Raw genomic sequence first — 19511 nt, forward strand, 5'->3', positions numbered from 1 at the left:
TTTTTATAAAAATATTAATTAGAATCGTTATTTGACTAAAATATCTCTTATTAATTCTTTGATATCTATTTATGTGTCTCTTAATTCTAGAATAATTAATGTTAAGGATAAAGTTGAAAAAATATAATTATTTGTCTCTTAATTGTTTAAATTAACAACTATTTTTAGTATACATGACAACTAAATTGTGACTTATTTCAACTGAACAAGTGAATTTCAAAAACATTTCTATTTCTCTTCTAGTTATTATATATAGAAAACATAAGGTGCGAAGATTATAAAGTAGAAAATTCAACCATCAATAATCTAAAATGTTCACGTAACCAATCAACTATACTATTAAAGTTCTCGTTTCAAAATATTTTGGTATTGTTTAATTTTTGCACATAAAAACATTATTTTTTTTATCATAACTTTTGAAAATGACTAAATTCTTAGAGAAATACATATGATTTTTTGGTTGAAAGAGTAATTGACTTGGTAATATTATTTTGACATATAGTCGCTGAAATTTTTATTTGGTAGTGTATGTCACGTTTTTAAAAAACCAACAAAAAATATAATAACAATTGAATCGGTGCAAAAACGACTTAATTAGTATTCCAATATTTCAAAAATCAATTATAACTCCTAATTGGTTTGATTTCCGTTAAATAAAAAACTGACTCAAACTAAACCCTTAATACAAGGTGTATAATTTATCATATAACTTCCATTTCTATATTTATTTGTTCATACTCTCTCCATTCTTTTTTAATTGTCATGTATACTAAAAATACTTATTCCAAAATAGTTGTCAATTTAAACAATTAAGAGAGAATTAATTATATTTTTTCAACTTCTCTCTTAACATTAATTATTCTAAAATTAAGAGGCACATATATAGATAAAAAAATTAAATAATTAATAAGGAAAATATTAGTCAAACAACACTTCTAATTAATTTTTTTTAAGGATTGTGCAAAATTTTATCATGACAACTAAAAAGAGATCGAGAGAGTATTTGATTTGAGACACTTCTTAAAAGTAATAAATTAAATAATATTTTTATTATATTATTTTTAATTATTATGAGTTATTTAATGTTGAGAAATAAATTCAAAATAATTAATAATAAAAGTAATATAGATACAAGTTTTGTAAATAATCTCTTAAATTTTTAAAGGCATAACACATAAATGTGCATTTGCAGCTTAGTATTAGTTGTTATTTATGTTCTCAAATTTTTGATGTGCATAAGTAAATATTTAAATTTGTATAAGATTGAACGAGTAGGCACACGTGTTTTACGTGACATACTATATGAAGTATGTAAATTGTTATGTACATGTGTCTACTTATTCAACTTTATTCAAATTTAAGTCTATTTATATTGCATACTTAAAGTTGAAGGGCATAGATCCAAGTTAAATTCAAGTTAAAAGACACATTTATATGTTATATTTTAAAATTAGATAAGTAAAAGTAAACATTTGATTTTAATATAGTGAATAATTAAAATAAACGAAAAATACTACTCTTTTTGTTCTATTTTATATGATATTTTTTTCTTTTTAGATTGTCTCAAAAAGAATCACATCTAACTATAATTAGAAATAATATATTTTTAAAATATTTTGAATGATTTTTTTTTTAAAATATCGTGGTAAATCAAATGATTGACAAGAAAGCATTAAATAGCCTATTTTAATCCAAGTGTTGCCTTTCCGAGTCACCCCCTTCACATTTTATAACCTTAAATAAACTATTCATATTCGCACTTTTATTATTCCTACTATGTTGAATTTTTTAATCATGTCTCCACTTTTATTTTTAATCTGTATAGATAGATGTCTTGTTTTAGAATAAAACCCCTGTTGGATCCTGTTGCTTCCATGGAAGCCTCACCTTCCAGCACTGTAAAGAGTAAAAAGTTGTCAAATACTAAGAAAGTTTCAAAATCAAACGACTCTACTCATAGAAATGGTCTATTTGTCTGTAGGTGGTGGGGTTCTTTGTTCACTTGTTCCTCTTTCCCTTCATACTATTTCTTTTCTATAATATTTCTCTTTTTCTCCATTTCTTCTTCTTCTTTCTCCTTTGCTTCATCACAACCCTTAGTAGCCACTCCACCGACGAAAGCCCTTTATAATACTGTTGATTTTGTTCAGACCCATAAGCACAAAAACCCATTTACTAATAACAGAGTAGTTGTTAGTATTTCAGTTTTGGGTGTTTTGGTGTTTGTTTTCTTTGCTTTAATGGCGTTGTTTAAGTGTTTGGGATTCAGGTTAAGGCGGCGGGGTGGGGGTACTGACGCTAGGGTTGCTGGTGATTTGGAAGAAAATGGGGATGGTGTGAAAAAAATCGAGGTGAGGAGGTTATTTACTTGTGATGAAGTAGAGAAATTCACCATGAATTTATCGAGGTCGAGGTTGATTGCTTATGGAGGATTTAGCACAGTGTATTTAGCCCAATTTCCTGATTCAATGTTGGCTGCTGTTAAAATCATGGATTTAAGCAGTGAGCGTTTCCAGAGAGTTTACAAGCAAGAATTAGACATTTTGCTTCAAATTCAACACGAAAACATCGTGAAATTTCTTGGCAATTGTGATAATGGAGAAGAAGGTATGTTAGTTTTTGAATATGTTCCCAATGGAACTTTACAGGAGAAATTGCACGGCGCTGATGGAAGAAAATCACTCTCATGGAGAAACCGTATGGCTATAGCATTTCAACTTGCTAAAGCTATTAAATATCTCCATGACAAATGTCCACTCCCAATAGTTCATGGCGATATCAAATCTTCGAATATTTTACTAGACAAGAAATTTAACTCCAAACTCTGCGATTTTGGGTCAGCTAAAATGGGATTTTCTTCGACGATCTTACCACCGTCAGCAAATCGTATGATGCTTGGTTCTCCGGGATACACAGATCCTCATTACTTGAGAACTGGTATTGCTTCAAAGAAAAATGATATATACAGCTATGGCATAATTATTCTGGAATTAATTTCTGGATTTGAAGCACTTTCATCTGACAATGGAGAAAGATTAACATCAAAAGCTGGTACTATATTAAAGGATTCATCTAAAGTAGCAGAAATGGTGGATTCAAAGCTCAATGGAGCTTATGATTTGGAAGAAGCTAAAGCTATGGTGTCATTAGCAGGATTTTGTCTTGGTGATTCACCAAGCCTTAGGCCTTCTGCTTCAGAAATCTTGGATACTATAACAAGTAAAATTTCTTCAATGTCCTTTCTGGTTTCTCATGATCAAAAATGTTAAAAGACTCATTGTTATTATTATTATTAGTATCCTTTAAAAGAGTGAATAACAAATATTGTCACTGGGAGTGATGATTTAGGTGAATTTCTGTAAATTAATATGTATAGGGTGATTCTGCCATGTTTGTTTGAAACAAGGAGTTTATACTTAGTACTCATAGTGTAATGAATTCAGTTCAAGCAATTCCATGTTTGAACTTTGGAATTTCAATGGTTAGTTATTTAATTTCTATTATTTTTTTTGTGCTACAAATTTATGGGATGCAATTGCAGTTGTCAACAGTTAAGTTTCTTGAGTTTTCCAAGGTCTTCCAAGTCAATCTTGCAGGCATACATTAATGTGAAGGCACAATGTCCCTGACGCATAATAATGCACCTACATATGTGACTGTCCTAATAGTCAATAAAACTGATTGAAAAATATCAGGTCTGAAATTCAAATTTCTGTAGATATTATGGTTCTTCTTTTCATTTGTTTAAGTCTTGATAAATGAATCTGTACTCGTGAAAGATGGTAAATATTCGATAAAATGTAAGGTCTAACATTCGAGAGTGTGATCTAGTAATTGAAAATCAAGAGATCTCAAATCAAATCTTAATAGAAACAAAAAACATTAGATAATTTTTCATGTATCCTGTAAAATTTGCTAGAGTCTGTGAAAATTGACTCTTGACACTACAATTAATACGAAAAAAACAGGTATTCCTGACGCATCATAAATTACGTATAACAAAAGTGACCCCCCCCCCCCCGCCCAAAAAAAGGAGGAGAAAAATGGCTCCCAAGCACATGATGGGCTACCACAACTTAAAAGATTCGTAAAGTAAAAGGCTAGCACGTTTATTATGTCTTTTAAGGCTTTTTAAAGCATCTAAAAGAATAATTTATATTATCAGCAAATCATAAGGCCAATCGGACAATACCACTACAGCAAACTTTCAGTCATTTGCTCAATGCAAAAGCCAATGTCCTTGCTTCTGATACAGAGTTTCGAAGCGTACAGTCACGGAATTAGAAATTTTATCAACAGAATTCAAAATATGCTATAGGGTTTAGAATCGACAATGACAAAATCATGAATTCTATTAAGGGAATTCAATAATGTATCTTATGAAGAGATTTAAGTTGAAATCATTTCCAATAGCTAGCTTCCCCACTCGAAGCCAACCATTCCATGTGTTTTTTATATATGGAAATTATATAGTCAAAGTCTAGTATTTACCCAAGTTAGAAGCCTAAATTTGCAAATTTCTCCCATGTGGGGGGACCTTAGGTTAGGCAAAGGCATGTGTTAACAAAGATGAGCAAATAGTAAAGCTTTTACAGCTCTTCTTTACAATAATTGGTAGTAGGTACCACTACCAATGAGCTGCCTCTTGATTTCGACCACTTATTACTTCATCCACTTTGAATATGATTTTATATATAGAAGTTAGAACGATAAGCAAAGCTTGGACAGGCACTTTTACAGCCCATTATGAGTCTATGGGAATGATGAAGCTAAAGGACTCGGATCAGATATGTGCAGGTTGAAAATAGGTTAAGACAAAAAACGATCAACACCTGACCCACCTATATTTAATACGGGTAAACAATGCATTAAGTGCCGGAGAGTGCAGATATCCATATTATCTATGACAGTTTGAAGTTTGAATATATATGTTTCTTTTACATTAAGAAACACAAAAGGACAGTCCGGTGCACTAAAACTCCCGCTATGTGTAGGATTCGGAGAAGGGTCCGACCACAAGGATCTATTGTACACAGTCTTACCTTACATTTCCGCCAGAGGCTGTTTCCAAGGCTGGAACCCGTCACTCCTGATCACATGACAGCAACTTTACCAGTTACTCCAAGACTCCCCTTCTACATTAAGAAACATGTGCGTATATATATAGGTTCTTTTATGTTAGGAAAAAGAATAAGGATTTATTTTAAGGTCAGCATACATCTTACCTTCCTCAACCTCCACATGTGAAATTATACTAGATATATTTTTGTTGTATTTGATCAGCTAAAATACAAACATTCGACAGCATGAACTACAGAGCACAATTCTGACAATGCAATTTTGAGTCGACTAGAAGAAAAAGTGAAAGAAAGGTAAATTAAGATGATACAATGGCTGGTTCCAAATTGTCGGAATTCGGTTTACACAACCTCATTTCTTGTACAACTTCTGGGCATTGAAGTAGAATTAATACACTTTGATGTAACTGCAGCAGACAGTGCAGATTACTTACAAATTAAAGGAGAAACACACACTACTCATTACTCAAATAATTTCAACTACCACACACTGCTCTATCTAAACACCTATCACTAACGTTAGTGAACAGCTTAGGGATCTGAAACACCTATCACTAACGTGAGCGAACAGCTTAGGGATCTGCATTACCTATCACTAACGTGAGTGAAAAAGATTAAAGTAAATGCATTAACACTGCCTTCTTCGTTTCAGATGAGTACCACTTGGAGGTTGCTGTTTAAGGCTCGATGAAGGGGAGTAACTAATGTCAGGCACAAACACTGCAGAGTCGAATGGATTCTGGTAGGTTTTGGGCCAGTAAAGTCCAGAGGCCGTAGGTGGGGAAGGAACTTGTGGCACTGCCCAAGATGTGTCTGGCACCTGACCCAAGCACTCATCACCATCTACTTCTTCATCTTCAACTCTTAAGATTGATGAAGAGTCTGACTCTCCACCAAGCTTGCCATTATCCGCCTGATAGATTTTAATGCAGGAACTAATTTAGAAGCCATTGAACATAATCCCTGTGCAAATTATTGATTATCTAAGTATATCCATCCATTTGACTTATAGCAAAGAGGCAAGAGATAGCCACTGAAAATTTCCTTTGGGAAAATGAAACAGCATCATTGCTGTCAAGCTCTTGACTAAAATACCTTTGCCAACATCAATCCCCACCTTTGACTACAGCCATATCTAACAAACATATGGTCGAAAATGTATCTTCACATACTAAGCACCATAGAAACAATAATGTGACTGACACCTAGGCATATTTTCTGTAGCATGAATGGCCAAAATAAAAGGCCCGACACAATAGCTAAAGTTGCTTCTTTTTGTCACAACCACAAGCAAAGTTGTTGATCCAGCCACATGCTAATAATAATGGAGCGCTTTAAATGTCTATATTGAACACTAATTGAGACACAGAATTTCAATCATTTGAGAGGCCGAAATTTACTTGGCGAAGTGCAAGATAACCAATAGGCAATATGGTAATACTCCAACAATCTTTAGCACCGATGGGTTTGTCAGATGAAGGGGAAGGGCAAGTTCATGGCAAAATGTGTCTGGCCAATCAAAAGATTGAATTGGGGCTAACAATATCCATTTCACATTAAGTGTTCCTACCAACAGATAGTCCAACCATAAACTCATTTTTTCAGTTCCATGTCTTCAGATGAAGATTATTCTCTGGTTTCTTGTTGGGGCAAATACACGCTTACGACTTCACCCCTTAAGTATAGATAACAGAGCATGCATGACACACGACTGTTCAGGCAGGAATAGACTCCACCAGGGATTTTTCTCGTTTGGGTGATAGTCCAAATACAACCAGGTCCAGCGAAGGAAATAACAGAAATAAAGATGCTAATTACTTAAAGAACAACTAATGAAAGGTAAGATCTAAACCATACCTCAAATGATCAGTCATCCATTGTACCCATACTTCTGAGTGAAATGCAGTCCAAGAAATTCATCTAATTTCCATTGTGAAATACTACAAACAACAAAAGCTACGACTTAAACCATACCTTAGATAATCCATCATCCATGTATCCATAATTCTGATTGAAATCACTCAGACCAATAAATTCATCGAACTGCCATTGCGGCATACTTCCAGCTGCAGAACCTCCAGCAAACGGAGACTTAATAGGAGCAAAATCTCCAACCCCACTAGTCTGGGGAGGTAATACTTTGTTAAATTGAGCATCCAACAATACTGGGGCATTTCGTTTAGAAAGTGGAGCAGACTCTGGCTCAGAAACTTTCAGAATGGACTGTGACATCCCTGAGGATGATGCACCACCAGGATCTATAGGTTCAAGCCCTACTTTCACTCCAGTCAGCAAAAATCTTTGGTGAGCTGCAACATGAGGATTAGCTGTGTGAATGGCAATATCACATTTTCGACAAAGTAAAGCCCGATCCTCGAGACAAAAGAAATAGCCAACTGTTTCCTGCACAAATAGAATCCTTTTATCAATATTTAGAATAGTAAAAACAGTAATAAACTGAAGATAAGATTTAAAAAAAAGACAGATAAATAAACATGAACTATACACATCTAAAGTCACTCTGAAGCATAGAAGAGAAGGGACTTTCATTAGAAGGTAGCAAAATTTCATAAACTTGGGGAAATATAACTGCTTTGGCTACACAAAGGAAAGGAAAATAAAAACCTTAGCCATCAAATCAAATCTCCAGAAGAAAAAAAATGAAATCGCTTTTGCTAAGCCAAATAGGTAACTTATGCTTCCTGTGACTGTACAAGTTCAACTAATAACCACAAATTCCTTAAGGTGATTAATTTTTGCAATTACAATAGAATAAAATCCCAGTGATGTTCATGATTTGATATCATGAGCACTCCAGATGATTGCATAAGCATTACATATCTGAACAGGCACATTTATTTAATCCTATGTGATACTAAAACTTTCAACCACTAACTGAACTTCTATATGTTTTTTTAAACATGGAGCTGCATCCTCCTTAGAGAAGTAGTTTTTTCTTCTCTTTTATCTTTTAAAAAAGAAGAAATTATATTTTGAGAAGTGGATCAGCTTAGAGCGAAGGTGTGGGTTGCAAAAGCTAACAATAGTTTTCTGTCTATCAATATTCATAAGGGAAAAGGGTCACAAATGCTCTTAAACTATCTGAAATGAACAAAAATGCCCTCCATTTATAGTTTTGTCCAAAAATGCCCTTGCCGTCAATACTTTGGCCCAGAAATGCCCTTATTGTTATTTAATGGGTCAAAATTACCCTTTTTCAAATAAATATATTATTTATTTTCTTTTTGAACATATTTTTTTCCTAATAATATTTCTTTTATTAGCAAATGTTTATTCTACTTCAATTAGAAAAACTTAAAAAATTAAAAATATTTCTTATTTTATTATAATTATTTTTTATCGTTATTTGAATAAAAATTAATGATGAATTTATTATGACCTTATATATATGGCATATATTATCCGTTAAAACTTAGAGTACATGAAATTATTCTTTTTTAATTGATCAAATGAGATTACGAAGAATAAAATAATTTTCTACATTTTTATTACTCCACTTTAAAAAAGAAACAAGAATAGAGTTCCTTAAAAGTAATATTTTTATAAGGAACAAGATTTTTTTTTTAAAAAAATATATATTTATTCGGAAAAGGGCATTTTTGACCCATTTTGTAACAATAGGGGCATTTTTGACCCATTAAATAATAATAAGGGCATTTTTGGACCAAAGTATAAACGGAGGGCATTTTTGTTCATTTTAAATAGTTTAAGGACATTTTTGACCCTTTTCCCTATTCATAATTATGAAGAGGAGAACAGGTTATGCTAAGACTCCAGACTAAGGTTTCTGCTTTATAAGAGGGAAAATGCACCCTCCCCTCCCCTCCCCTCCTCCCCCATCCCAAAACCTCTTTTTGTTCCCTTTTTTCAATAAGGTAAATAATTTAAGGAGACTGGAGAAATCATTATAGTGAATGCTCAACCTCAGTATGTTTTTCCTCTTCAGGAAAATGTACAAATGGATTTTCCAACTAGGTCCTTGACTCGCAATAGATGATCCTTAGCCATTGAACCCTTATGTGAACAACATGAAATCATAATGAGTGTTCCTTCTTGATATGTGTAATACACTAGTTCTTCTGATGATCACATGTTTAAACTGAATTTTATCATTACATCTCGAATTCCAGTTTTATTCCTATATCATGGGGCACTCAATAATGCATTTAATTATATCTTATAAACAGATGTTGAGAAACTTCTAAGCAAAAAAGTATGAATCTATCACCTCTTACTTTCTTAATCTCTCACCCAAAAGGACTGCCAAATAAAGGAAAAGGTACCCCATAGTTTAAAATTAAGAACCTCTAGACGAGCTCTCCACATGCCATATGCAAATCATATCCTACATAATTTCCATGAATCAGCAGCATTCCATGGAACCATAACCAATCAAGAAGGCAGCAGAAAATTTCAACTTGGACCTCCATATATCCATTCATAAACAAGATTTGCATATCTCCATAATGTACACAGGAAGGAATACCTCTAATCTTTCTTTATTTTGTTCTTTCCTTCCTCTTTTGTGGATTTCCTTTTTATTTTCTAAAGGGAATCAAAGACCAAATATGCAATTTCTACTGAAACAACATGGATAAATGAAATAGATTCGCAACTAGATATCAACTTTACTTGCATACCTTTCCACAGGGTAAAAAGTCAGTTCAGTAGCACTCAAATTTAAGACTTATATAAACAATAGTATCAGGTATAGTGTGGCTAACTGGGTTGTTTAACGTCATTTTAGGACGTAAAAATGCTTGAAGAATAAAGGTGGAGTACAATGATCTCGTTTTTACAAGAATAAGGAAAATATTCAAAATTGTGACAACAATAGGGGTATCAAGTTGTTAAGCCACACTATTAAATTTTTTTAGAGGGTAGTAGAGATGAGGGTGAGAAGGAGTGTTTCTACTACCAAAAACCAATTCTGTTTTATGTCAGGACGTTCAACAACATAAGTCATTCATCTTGTACGGAGCAGTATAGAGAGAGGAAGAGGGACTTACGTATGATGTTAATCACTCTATGAAACATATTACAAAGTCCCTAGGGAGGTTGTGTGGAGATATTTGGAGGCTAGAGGTATACCGATAGCTTACATTATGGTGATTAAGGATAGGTACGATGGAGCCAAGATCTGGGTAAAAACAATGGAAGGAGACTCAGAACACTTCTAGTTGTGATGGGGTTGCACCATGGATCAACTTTAAACCCATTTTATTTGCCTTGTTGATGAATGAACCGAAGCAGCATATCCAATAGAGGTGTTGTGGTGTATGCTATTTACAAATGACATAGTATGATTGACAAGACATGCAGCGAAGCTAACGATAGGCTAGAGGTTTGGAGCCTGACCCTGGAGTTTAAAAGGTTCATGTTGAGCATGACCTAGACATAGTGCTTATACTGTAAGTTCGTTGATGTAACTCAAGAGTCAGATGTGGAAGTGAGGATTGATACACAAATCATCTCCGGTAGAAGAAGTTTCAAATAATTTGGGTCAATAATTCAAGGAAATAAAGATATTGACGATGATGTTACACATCGAATCGGAGCGGGACGGATGAAATGGAGACTCTCATCTGGATAAAATGTGTCATCAACACATAAAGGTAATTTTATAAAATGGTTGTTAGACCAGCTATGTTGTATGAGGCAGAGTTTGGCCCGATCAAGAACTCACACCTACCAAAAGATGAAAGTAGCAAAAATGAGAATATTGAGATGGATGTGTAGGCATACAAGGAGAGATAATATTAGGAACAAAGATATTCAGAACAAAATGGAAGTGACCTCCATGGTGGACTAGATGAGGGAGAGACATTGAAAAGATTCGGGCATGTGAAGAGGAAATGCACATATACCCCAGTGAGAAAGTGTGATTGATTGGCTATAATGGAGAGGTAGAGGTAGGCCATGGAACATCTACGACTTATCGAGGACATGATCCTAGGATACAGAGGTCGGGGATTCGGATAGAAGGTTAGTAGGTAGTCGAGCACCGCCTACTTTCCCTTATTAGTATCATTATTATTACTCCCATACTATCTTAGTCTTTGATTTTATTATTACATGTTGCTTCCTTTGCAACAATCATTGATATTGTTTGTTGTGACTATTGTTCTTTTTCTTCTTTATTTTCATCATGGCTTCTTCATCCCTATATTTTCTTTTCATATTGTTTGTGTTATGCTTTATTTGAGCCAAGGGTTATTGGAGACCACCTCTCTGACTTCCCAAGGTTATCCCAAGGTAGGAGTAAGACCGCATACACACCACCATCTGACGCCACTTGTGGGATTACACTGGCTAATGTTGTTATTGTTCTATAAACAGTAGTATCAATAAACCCAAAATATCTATCATTAACTGATTCTACTACAAAACAAAAAAAAGTCAATAATCACGATTTTATCTATGTTTACTTGAGGCTACAACAAAACATGTAGAAATCAATACAAACTGACGCAGCTGAACCGAATTCCAATATCCACATAATCCGTTCAATCAACGAGATGAGTAACATATGAAGAAATAAAAATTATATACCTGGCAGATGTCACACATAGGCATAGATGAAGAAGAACCAGAGAGAGGAACTCTCTGGTGCTTACTAGCAAGCTTATTAGCAGCATGAACCTTCTCATCACATGACCAGCACAGCGCCGCCTCATCGGCGCAGCACAAAACGTTCGCCTCCGCAACCTCACAAACGTTACACTGAATCTTCATCACCTCTTCCTCCTCAGAACACTCTAGAGCGAGCAACAAGCAAAAGATCTGAAAGTGCAAGTGGATTTATGCAGTAAATGAACCGAATAACGGTGCCTGCAGTGAGTGGGGAAATGGAATTTTGATGTTTTTAGTATTTGTACGGTTGCTTTCTGAGAGATTTGGGGGAAAATAAAGAAATGGTTGATTTTGAGAGAACGTGTCGGGTTTAGAATGGTGACCCGCTGAGCTGGATGTGGGTACTGTAGGAGATTTTATTCTATGTCCCAATGATATTTGGTATAAATAATCATATAAATATTATTGGTTTCAATAAGAAGACAAGAATAATATCCATTAGAGTACTCTATCTTAAAAAATATATATTTTTATTTTATAGACGTAAGAACAAAGATTATAAGTAAGTTGATAATATCTATGTAAGAGTCAAATCAAGGACTAAAATATAATAATATAAAAGTTTTTTTTCCTACTAAATTGAAATAAAAAATAACTGAATCTCAATGAAGTGTGACAACAAGATCACTCTAATACTTACAAGATCAATCACGTGCTTAAGTGATTGCAAAAAAATTTATTCGGATGGGTGGAATTTGTACTAAAAAACTTGATATTGTAATGATTGGTGTTGAAATAACAATTTTTCAAATTTTAAAGTATTTATTTAAATAAAAAAAATTAATATATATGAGAAGCTTTTTCTTATGTGTGATTTTTTTTCTAACCTATCACTTAGTATAAATATTAGATACCTTTGTAAGCCAATTTTTTTATTTGCCTAATGTTTTTATTTTTAAAATTTGAATTTGATTATTGATTACTAGGCATTCTATTATGCAATGATATAATGATAATACTAAAAATAATGGGGGGTTTCTGGTGTAGTTCGTATACTAGTGGGGAGGGCATGGAAGACCCACATGTATATATCATAAATTCACTCTTTTCCTATTAAACATTATTCAAAATAATTTATTACATTTTACAATGGCAATGAGATATTATTAATTTGAAGTATTACCCGTTTGAAATATAGTGCATAACTCTCATTTATCACTTATGGGTATGTTTGAACATGGTTTGAACTCATGTTGATTTAAATTAAAATTTTGTTTGAATATGTAATTTAAATTTTGTAAATTGTATTTTTTTTATGAACGTGAAAGTTATACAATTTATGAAAATTATTAAAGTTTCTCCAACTTATATACAATCTTATCAAATGAATAAATCATAATTTATAAATAAGATATCAGAATATTTTAAGATACCGCATTAATAATCGCATGTCTCCATATTTTTTTTATAAAAAAAATAATATTTATCGATTACATGTTATTTACGAATATTATTTTTTAATATTATTTTGCACATGATACATACAATCTATTCATGTCCTTCCTAGGTAAAATGAATTCGATTCTTTGCTAGTGGAGGGCAATAGTTTTAATGAAGCCGACACGCAATTTAGTGTGGGTGCCAATCTGAATACCTCGTTACTGGCCTGCGTGTGTTTGTCACAACCAGTGAATTCATATTTTCTTCATTGCAATTACTAAGATCTTCAATGCCATTTGACATTTACACTTTGGTCTGATGGTTATGATGTATCGTATTGTATCGTACTGTATTGTTTTAATGAATACAGTATTTGGATAGATTGTATCGTTCTCCGGTGTTACATAATGTCACACATCCATGATTCGAATGATAAAACTTACAAGAAAAATAAGGTACGGAGTAGAGTTACTATAAAAAGATAGGGCAAAAGATGAAATATAATTATTAAATAATAAATAAAGACAAAATGAGAAGAAAATATTAAGGTAACGACGTGAACACACCAAATCGTTCGTTACAATAAAATGGGTCTTTTCGGCGTTACGTAACAATGGATTTAAACGATACGATACAATATAATTTAAGTAACAATCAAAATAAATATTATATTTAAACTAACGATATAATACAATACAACGGAAAATAACCATCCAAACAAGGTGTTAACATCGCCCCCACCCTCCCACCACAACACACATACATTTTTTTTTTCCATCAATTTATATAAAGAAGAAAAATATCACAAATGGTATAAAAAAGGTAACTTTAATACAGTGCAGGGACCGATCCTTTGAACAACTTGAGTAATGGGAGAACGACAATTGAATCTTGTAGTGGTAGAACCTCGTGAACTTGTAAAAATATTGAAGAATCTTTTGTGAACTTTTCTTCTTAAAAAATTTCTACTGAGATTGAAAATGAAAAAAAGAATGGAATAGTGAATCTTCATATGGCAATTGTCACTGTTAATGAACACGCACTTAGGTGATCTATTCATGAACAGGATGAAGGAGAAACCAAATGGGGGTCCTTATTTGCAGTTTTTCTATCTGTTATTTTAGTGATGTATAATTTTTCTGTTTTATTGCATGAAATTTCGATGATTTAGATCTATAAGAAATGCGCATAAGTTTATGCTTAACCTCAATGGGGAAACAACATTTCATTAGTAGCAGCAAAAAATCTTAACCAAACAGAATGCTTGTTTTCACAAATATGTCAGTGTCTATGCATTGTATCCCTATCTTCAATGCCAGAATTCTCAGAGCAAATTTCCATTTGTTTTTTCTTTTTGAATGTATGTGACTAACTCGGAACCTAGATAAACCTCATAACACTTCCCTAAGGAGGACTCAACTCTGACACCTCGATGTTCATACTATAACAATGTTACAAGCCTATAAGCCTCTTCAACCAGAAACTACCTTTTTTGCATGATTAGAACTACTTTGAAATGTGATCCACATCTCCTAGTAATAGGGTTTCTGGAGTTGCAATCTAGAGAGCAGAATCCTAGGCCACAACCGTCTTCCCTGTAGCTTTTGAGCTGAGAAATTGTAAAACTATCACCATTTAGCAGTGTGCACTATTACGAAAGGGTTGCAAGAGCTAAAAGGGAGAATCTGCCAAACCCTTACATCTTCATGTAAACAAATTTACAAGAACTCAATTCTGTTATGTACTCTCAAGATATCAAGTGAGATGGCAAGAAAACTTTCAATTTTGGAGCTTTGGAAGAGAGTTCAATGATATCCCCATGTTGAACAGAGTGAATAAGATGAGAGCCATCAATATAAATCAGCCCTTCTTTGCAATACCATGCAATTTCCATCAACTCCTCAGGCTTCACAGTACCGTGCATCAGGCTATTATAAGCTCCTGGAGCAATGGGTTCTCTCACTATATACTGGAGATCTTGGGATAAAATTGGCATTGCAAATCCACCTGCTGAAAGCATTGCAGCTGTTGACCCAGCAGCTGTTGACACTCTAAGTCCACTTGATCTGCAATGCACCATAGAAGAACAAGACTGGTCCTCTTTCTTTTTACTGTCAAGAGAAAATATCATTAAGCACCACCTCAAAGGAGAATAGACACGCAGTATGCTTCATATGCTACAACAAATAAAACCTTCACCTGAATGAGAATCGAGAAACTGTAGCAGGGCAAGGATGGGCAATCAAAACATCATTTAATGCGTAAGTCGGAAGTAGCTTTGAGTTGAGAGTGACTGACATCCTTGAGACTTCAGAAGGTCTAGCATGATTTTCAAGGATATCATCTATTATCTGCAACAAAAGGTTATTAGTTAAGATCTTGGGCAGCTCTAGGAAATTAATCCCCAGCCACAAAAAAAAAAGGATCCTAAATCAAGAGTTGTGGCAGCAGCATGGTGAAAAAGTTGTGTCCCTATGTGAAAGTGAATTTGCTTCAGTGAGCATGAAATGATTAATTTTATCGGGAGTCACCCCTTTTATATACATAACTCCACATGAGAAGAGCCTAACATTACTCCAGCTGAAGCAAGTCAGTATAAACGAGCAAGTTAACCATTATAATGACAGCCTGATCCCCCTACTGAAATTAAAACATGACCAGGATACAACTAGGATATATGTAGGGACATCATTCTGTTGAAGCAGACAGTTTCATGATTTTTGAACCACAATTTGCACTTTTTGACACCTATGCACGTTGCTCGGTGGTAGTCTGAAATAAACAAGTTTCTTACGCTCCAGGTTTTTATGAATAAGATCTTTTGGAAACTTTAAATGCACAAATAGAAGCTAGAGAACAAAAAACAACTATGTTGCTCTTTTTAAGGGTGAGGCATAATCCAGTGTGGGAGAATCATAAAAAAAAACTACTAAGGGCAACGTAATGGAACATGACATAATAATTCCAAACAGTTCGACAAAATCAGTAGTTCTTTTTTTTTCTTTCTCAAAAACATAAAATAAAACGCATCTCAAGGTTATGAGGCTCGGTTGCCACAGCAGCCAAGTCTCACTGGTGATAGCAAGTCTACTAAAACAAACTTTAGGTGCCAGAATGACCAGAAAATCAACCATTATACACTGCACACTAGAATTGTATCAATAAGAATACACTTGAATTTATTCTGACGGGTATTATTATTCAGCAATATTTTCACAAATTAAACTAATCATGAGCAATCATACAAAGTCATTAGTATATTTATGGGAAAGCTTAAATAATAAGTAACAAAGTCTCACTTGTTCAAAGTTCTTGACAGTTGCCGCACAAAGATATCCTGTACTCCTTGTAGCGTCAAATTCTTTATTGTATTCTTCAACCTAAACCACATAAGAAATGACTTAGCAACTTGCAATAGAATTCATCACAAGTGGACTTGAATATGGATTCTGAAGAAGTTGATAGACACAAACCATAGAGAATTGCAAAATGAGCTAACCTCTTCTGCTTGAGTTGGGTCAGAATTTACTCCAAGAACAGGAATGGAATCATCCATAAAATGGCTTGCCTGGAGTAATGTACCATCTCCCCCTATTGTAACTACTAAATCTACATCACGGATCGGCCGACATAGATTAAAACGATAAACAGCTTCCCAATCAACAAACTTTTTCCTTAAAATGTTCTGACAGAAGTTTATAGCCTCCTTGTGAACCAGACATCTACTGTCTAGATATTTTAATACCTGCAATAACTGCAGGAGAAGAAGTCTCACCCTACTGGAGCATCAAAATTTAAGAATTGAGGCATGTGTAAGGGACTTCAAATATTTGCAGAATAACGTGTGAAAGAAAAGAATATCATGTTCAAAATGATTGGAGTGCAAATTATCTGCTACTAATTAGGGGTCAATTAGTCTCAGGAGTCAAGAAATGTTCTAAGTTTAAAAACTTATTACCTGGTAAAGACATGATAGCTACCAGAATCAGCCAGGTGATATCATTCAGTTGCTTGAATACTTTAAAGTTCTAGCACATAACTAATTATGCAAGTAACAATCAACAAAAGAAAGTACAACTTTCAAAGGAAAGGGAGGGGAGTATTTGAGCTGTCAACGGCTATGGATAGTCAAATAATTGCCCCCTTTGTACAAGGACTATTAATTTCTTCTTTTCTGTTTATCCAATGGTGCATGTTAATTCCGGTTCATACAATTCTACTCTGTTGAACAACAATTTCATGCACAACCAATGATTGAGCGATGGACCCAGGACAGTGGCAAAATCAGGAACTCTCTAAGGACATCCAAACTGTGAAGAAGTAAATAAAAGTTTTTTTTCCAATGAATGGGTGCATCAAAAATTTAAATTAAATTATGTAATATTTAACTAAATATCCAAAAACACTTAAATAGAACTAACAATTCTACAAATCAACACCAACATAAAGAAGTCAACAAAAGAATATTTGCTTTTGAAATTGGTAACATGTAGAAGTCAACAAAGCTTTGAATTTCACTAAGCGATATATAAGAGAATAAGTACAATCTTTCTTTGTCACAACTAGTTTTCTCAAAAGATCACCAAGGCCTTCTAACGGAAACCTTTTATCAATATATTTTACCAACATCAACAGTATAATTAGCAGCCTAATTCGCAAAGGCAGGGGTAGAGATACAGTGACGGCGGAAGGGCGGTCAGTTGAATAGGCAGCTTCAACTACCATCCTTCAACCATTGTAGTTCCATCTGTGGACACGGAACACCACAAAGCGGGCTACCCCTGTCCATTGCCTCAACCAGTACGAATATACAGGAGTTGGAGTATGGAGACAAAGCCTAGAGTCTAATGGTTTCAGGCAGAGTAGGGCTAAAACAGAGTACTGGAATACAAATTCAGTGTCTCATCACAGGAGGTGGATGGGGAAGTGAGGATTGATACACAAGCCATCCACAAGAGTAGAAGCTTCAAGTATCTTGGGTCTATAATGATAGACGAGCATGTCGCACATCGTATTGTAGCGAGGTGGATGAAATACAAGCTCGCATCCGGTGTACTATATGATAAGAATGTGTCATCGAGACTTAAAGGTAAGTTCTATAGAGTGATTGCTAACCCACTATGTTGTGCGGATATAGTGTTGATCAGTCAAGAAATCGCACCTTCAGAAGATGCAAGTAGCAAAAATGAGGATGCTTAGATGGATGCCCAGTCAAGAAGATATATGGGGCAAGGTGAGAGTAGATACGGTGATGGACAAGATGCGGAAATCTATATTGAGATAATTTGAACACGTGAGTAGGAGAAACATAGTTGCCCCAATGAGGAGGTGTGAGAGGTCGACGGTGATAGGTTTGAAGAGATGTAGAGGTAGACCAAGTAAGAATTGGAGAGAGGTGATTACACATGACATGACACATCTTGAACTTACCGAGGCCATGACCCTGGAGATAAGAGAGCATGGAGGTCGAGGACTAGGCTAGACAGTTAATAGATAGTATAACGTTTAGTGGCAGAGTAAAGTTCTAGCTTGGAGTATCAATTTGTTCCCTTCCCGGTATTATTAGTATTACGCTCTTTTACTTTGGTTATCTTTAATATTTATGTTGTCACTACTTTTCTTTCTTTAAATTTTCATCATAGCCTTTTACTCTAGCATTTGTGGAGTATAGTCTCTCTACTCCACAAAAGTATAGGTAAGGTTTGTGTACACTTCACCTTCCCGAGACCGACTATATTGAGTATGTTAGTTGTTGATACATCAGAGCAAAAGTAACACGTTTCTTTGTCACAACTAGTTTTCTCGAAAGTTCACCAAGTCCATCCAATGTTGACCTTTTGTCAATATAATATCATGAACATCAACAATATAAATAGCAGACTGATTCTCAAAGGCAGGGCATATTATGCATACAACTGGCTTTGGCATATTATCAAACATCTAAAATACACAACAATTAGTTACTTTAGATTACCTTAGCGTTTCTGAAATAAGAAATGTCATCAGAATGGCGTGTTGGTAACACATCGAATGGCTTTAATAATAGCAACAATCGCCTCCTCGCCATTGTGAATTTTCTTTAACTTTCAGTAAAACAGCGACAGTGTCACGGAGAATTGTGATGCCTATTGTTTTCTATAAGAAACGGGTCGAACTTCTCGGATCCCACTCTGCTAATCCGGATTTAAATTAACGGGTCATTAACCTGTTTCAGAATTTTCCATGCTTCCAGAATTACCCCTGGCACTTCACGTCCAAAACAAATGAATTTTTGGGTTTTGGCACTTCTTCTATATTCGAAATTTGATTGAATTTTTCTAAGTCGTGTATAATTTTTGTTAAAAACTTAAAATTACCATTCTCTTTAATGAGTTTTTCAATTATCTCTAGCTATCAAAA

The 19511-nt window shown here is 34.2% G+C and overlaps 3 protein-coding genes across 3 annotated transcripts; 1 reads left to right on the forward strand and 2 right to left on the reverse strand.

Moving 5' to 3' along the window:
- The first annotated feature begins 1783 nt into the window (after positions 1–1783).
- On the forward strand, positions 1784–3499 carry LOC129893234 (probable receptor-like protein kinase At1g33260). The gene has a single exon (XM_055968737.1). It carries the CDS (start codon positions 1830–1832, stop codon positions 3267–3269), a length of 1440 nt encoding a protein of 479 aa, XP_055824712.1. The 5' UTR covers positions 1784–1829; the 3' UTR covers positions 3270–3499.
- A 1827-nt stretch (positions 3500–5326) lies between these two features.
- Positions 5327–12054, reverse strand: LOC129892021 (B-box zinc finger protein 22). The gene is made up of 3 exons (XM_055967544.1): positions 11652–12054; positions 7053–7481; positions 5327–5991 (listed from the first exon to the last, which is right to left on the reverse strand). Exons 1-3 carry the CDS (start codon positions 11832–11834, stop codon positions 5707–5709), a joined length of 897 nt encoding a protein of 298 aa, XP_055823519.1. The 5' UTR covers positions 11835–12054; the 3' UTR covers positions 5327–5706.
- A 2439-nt stretch (positions 12055–14493) lies between these two features.
- Positions 14494–19273, reverse strand: LOC129892044 (NADH kinase). Its single transcript, XM_055967578.1, has 5 exons — positions 19087–19273; positions 16612–16866; positions 16412–16492; positions 15312–15463; positions 14494–15223 (listed from the first exon to the last, which is right to left on the reverse strand). Exons 1-5 carry the CDS (start codon positions 19177–19179, stop codon positions 14860–14862), a joined length of 945 nt encoding a protein of 314 aa, XP_055823553.1. The 5' UTR covers positions 19180–19273; the 3' UTR covers positions 14494–14859.
- Between the last annotated feature and the right edge of the window lie 238 nt (positions 19274–19511).

Source organism: Solanum dulcamara, chromosome 6 (assembly GCF_947179165.1).
Source record: "Solanum dulcamara chromosome 6, daSolDulc1.2, whole genome shotgun sequence".
Classification (NCBI taxonomy): Eukaryota; Viridiplantae; Streptophyta; class Magnoliopsida; order Solanales; family Solanaceae; genus Solanum; species Solanum dulcamara.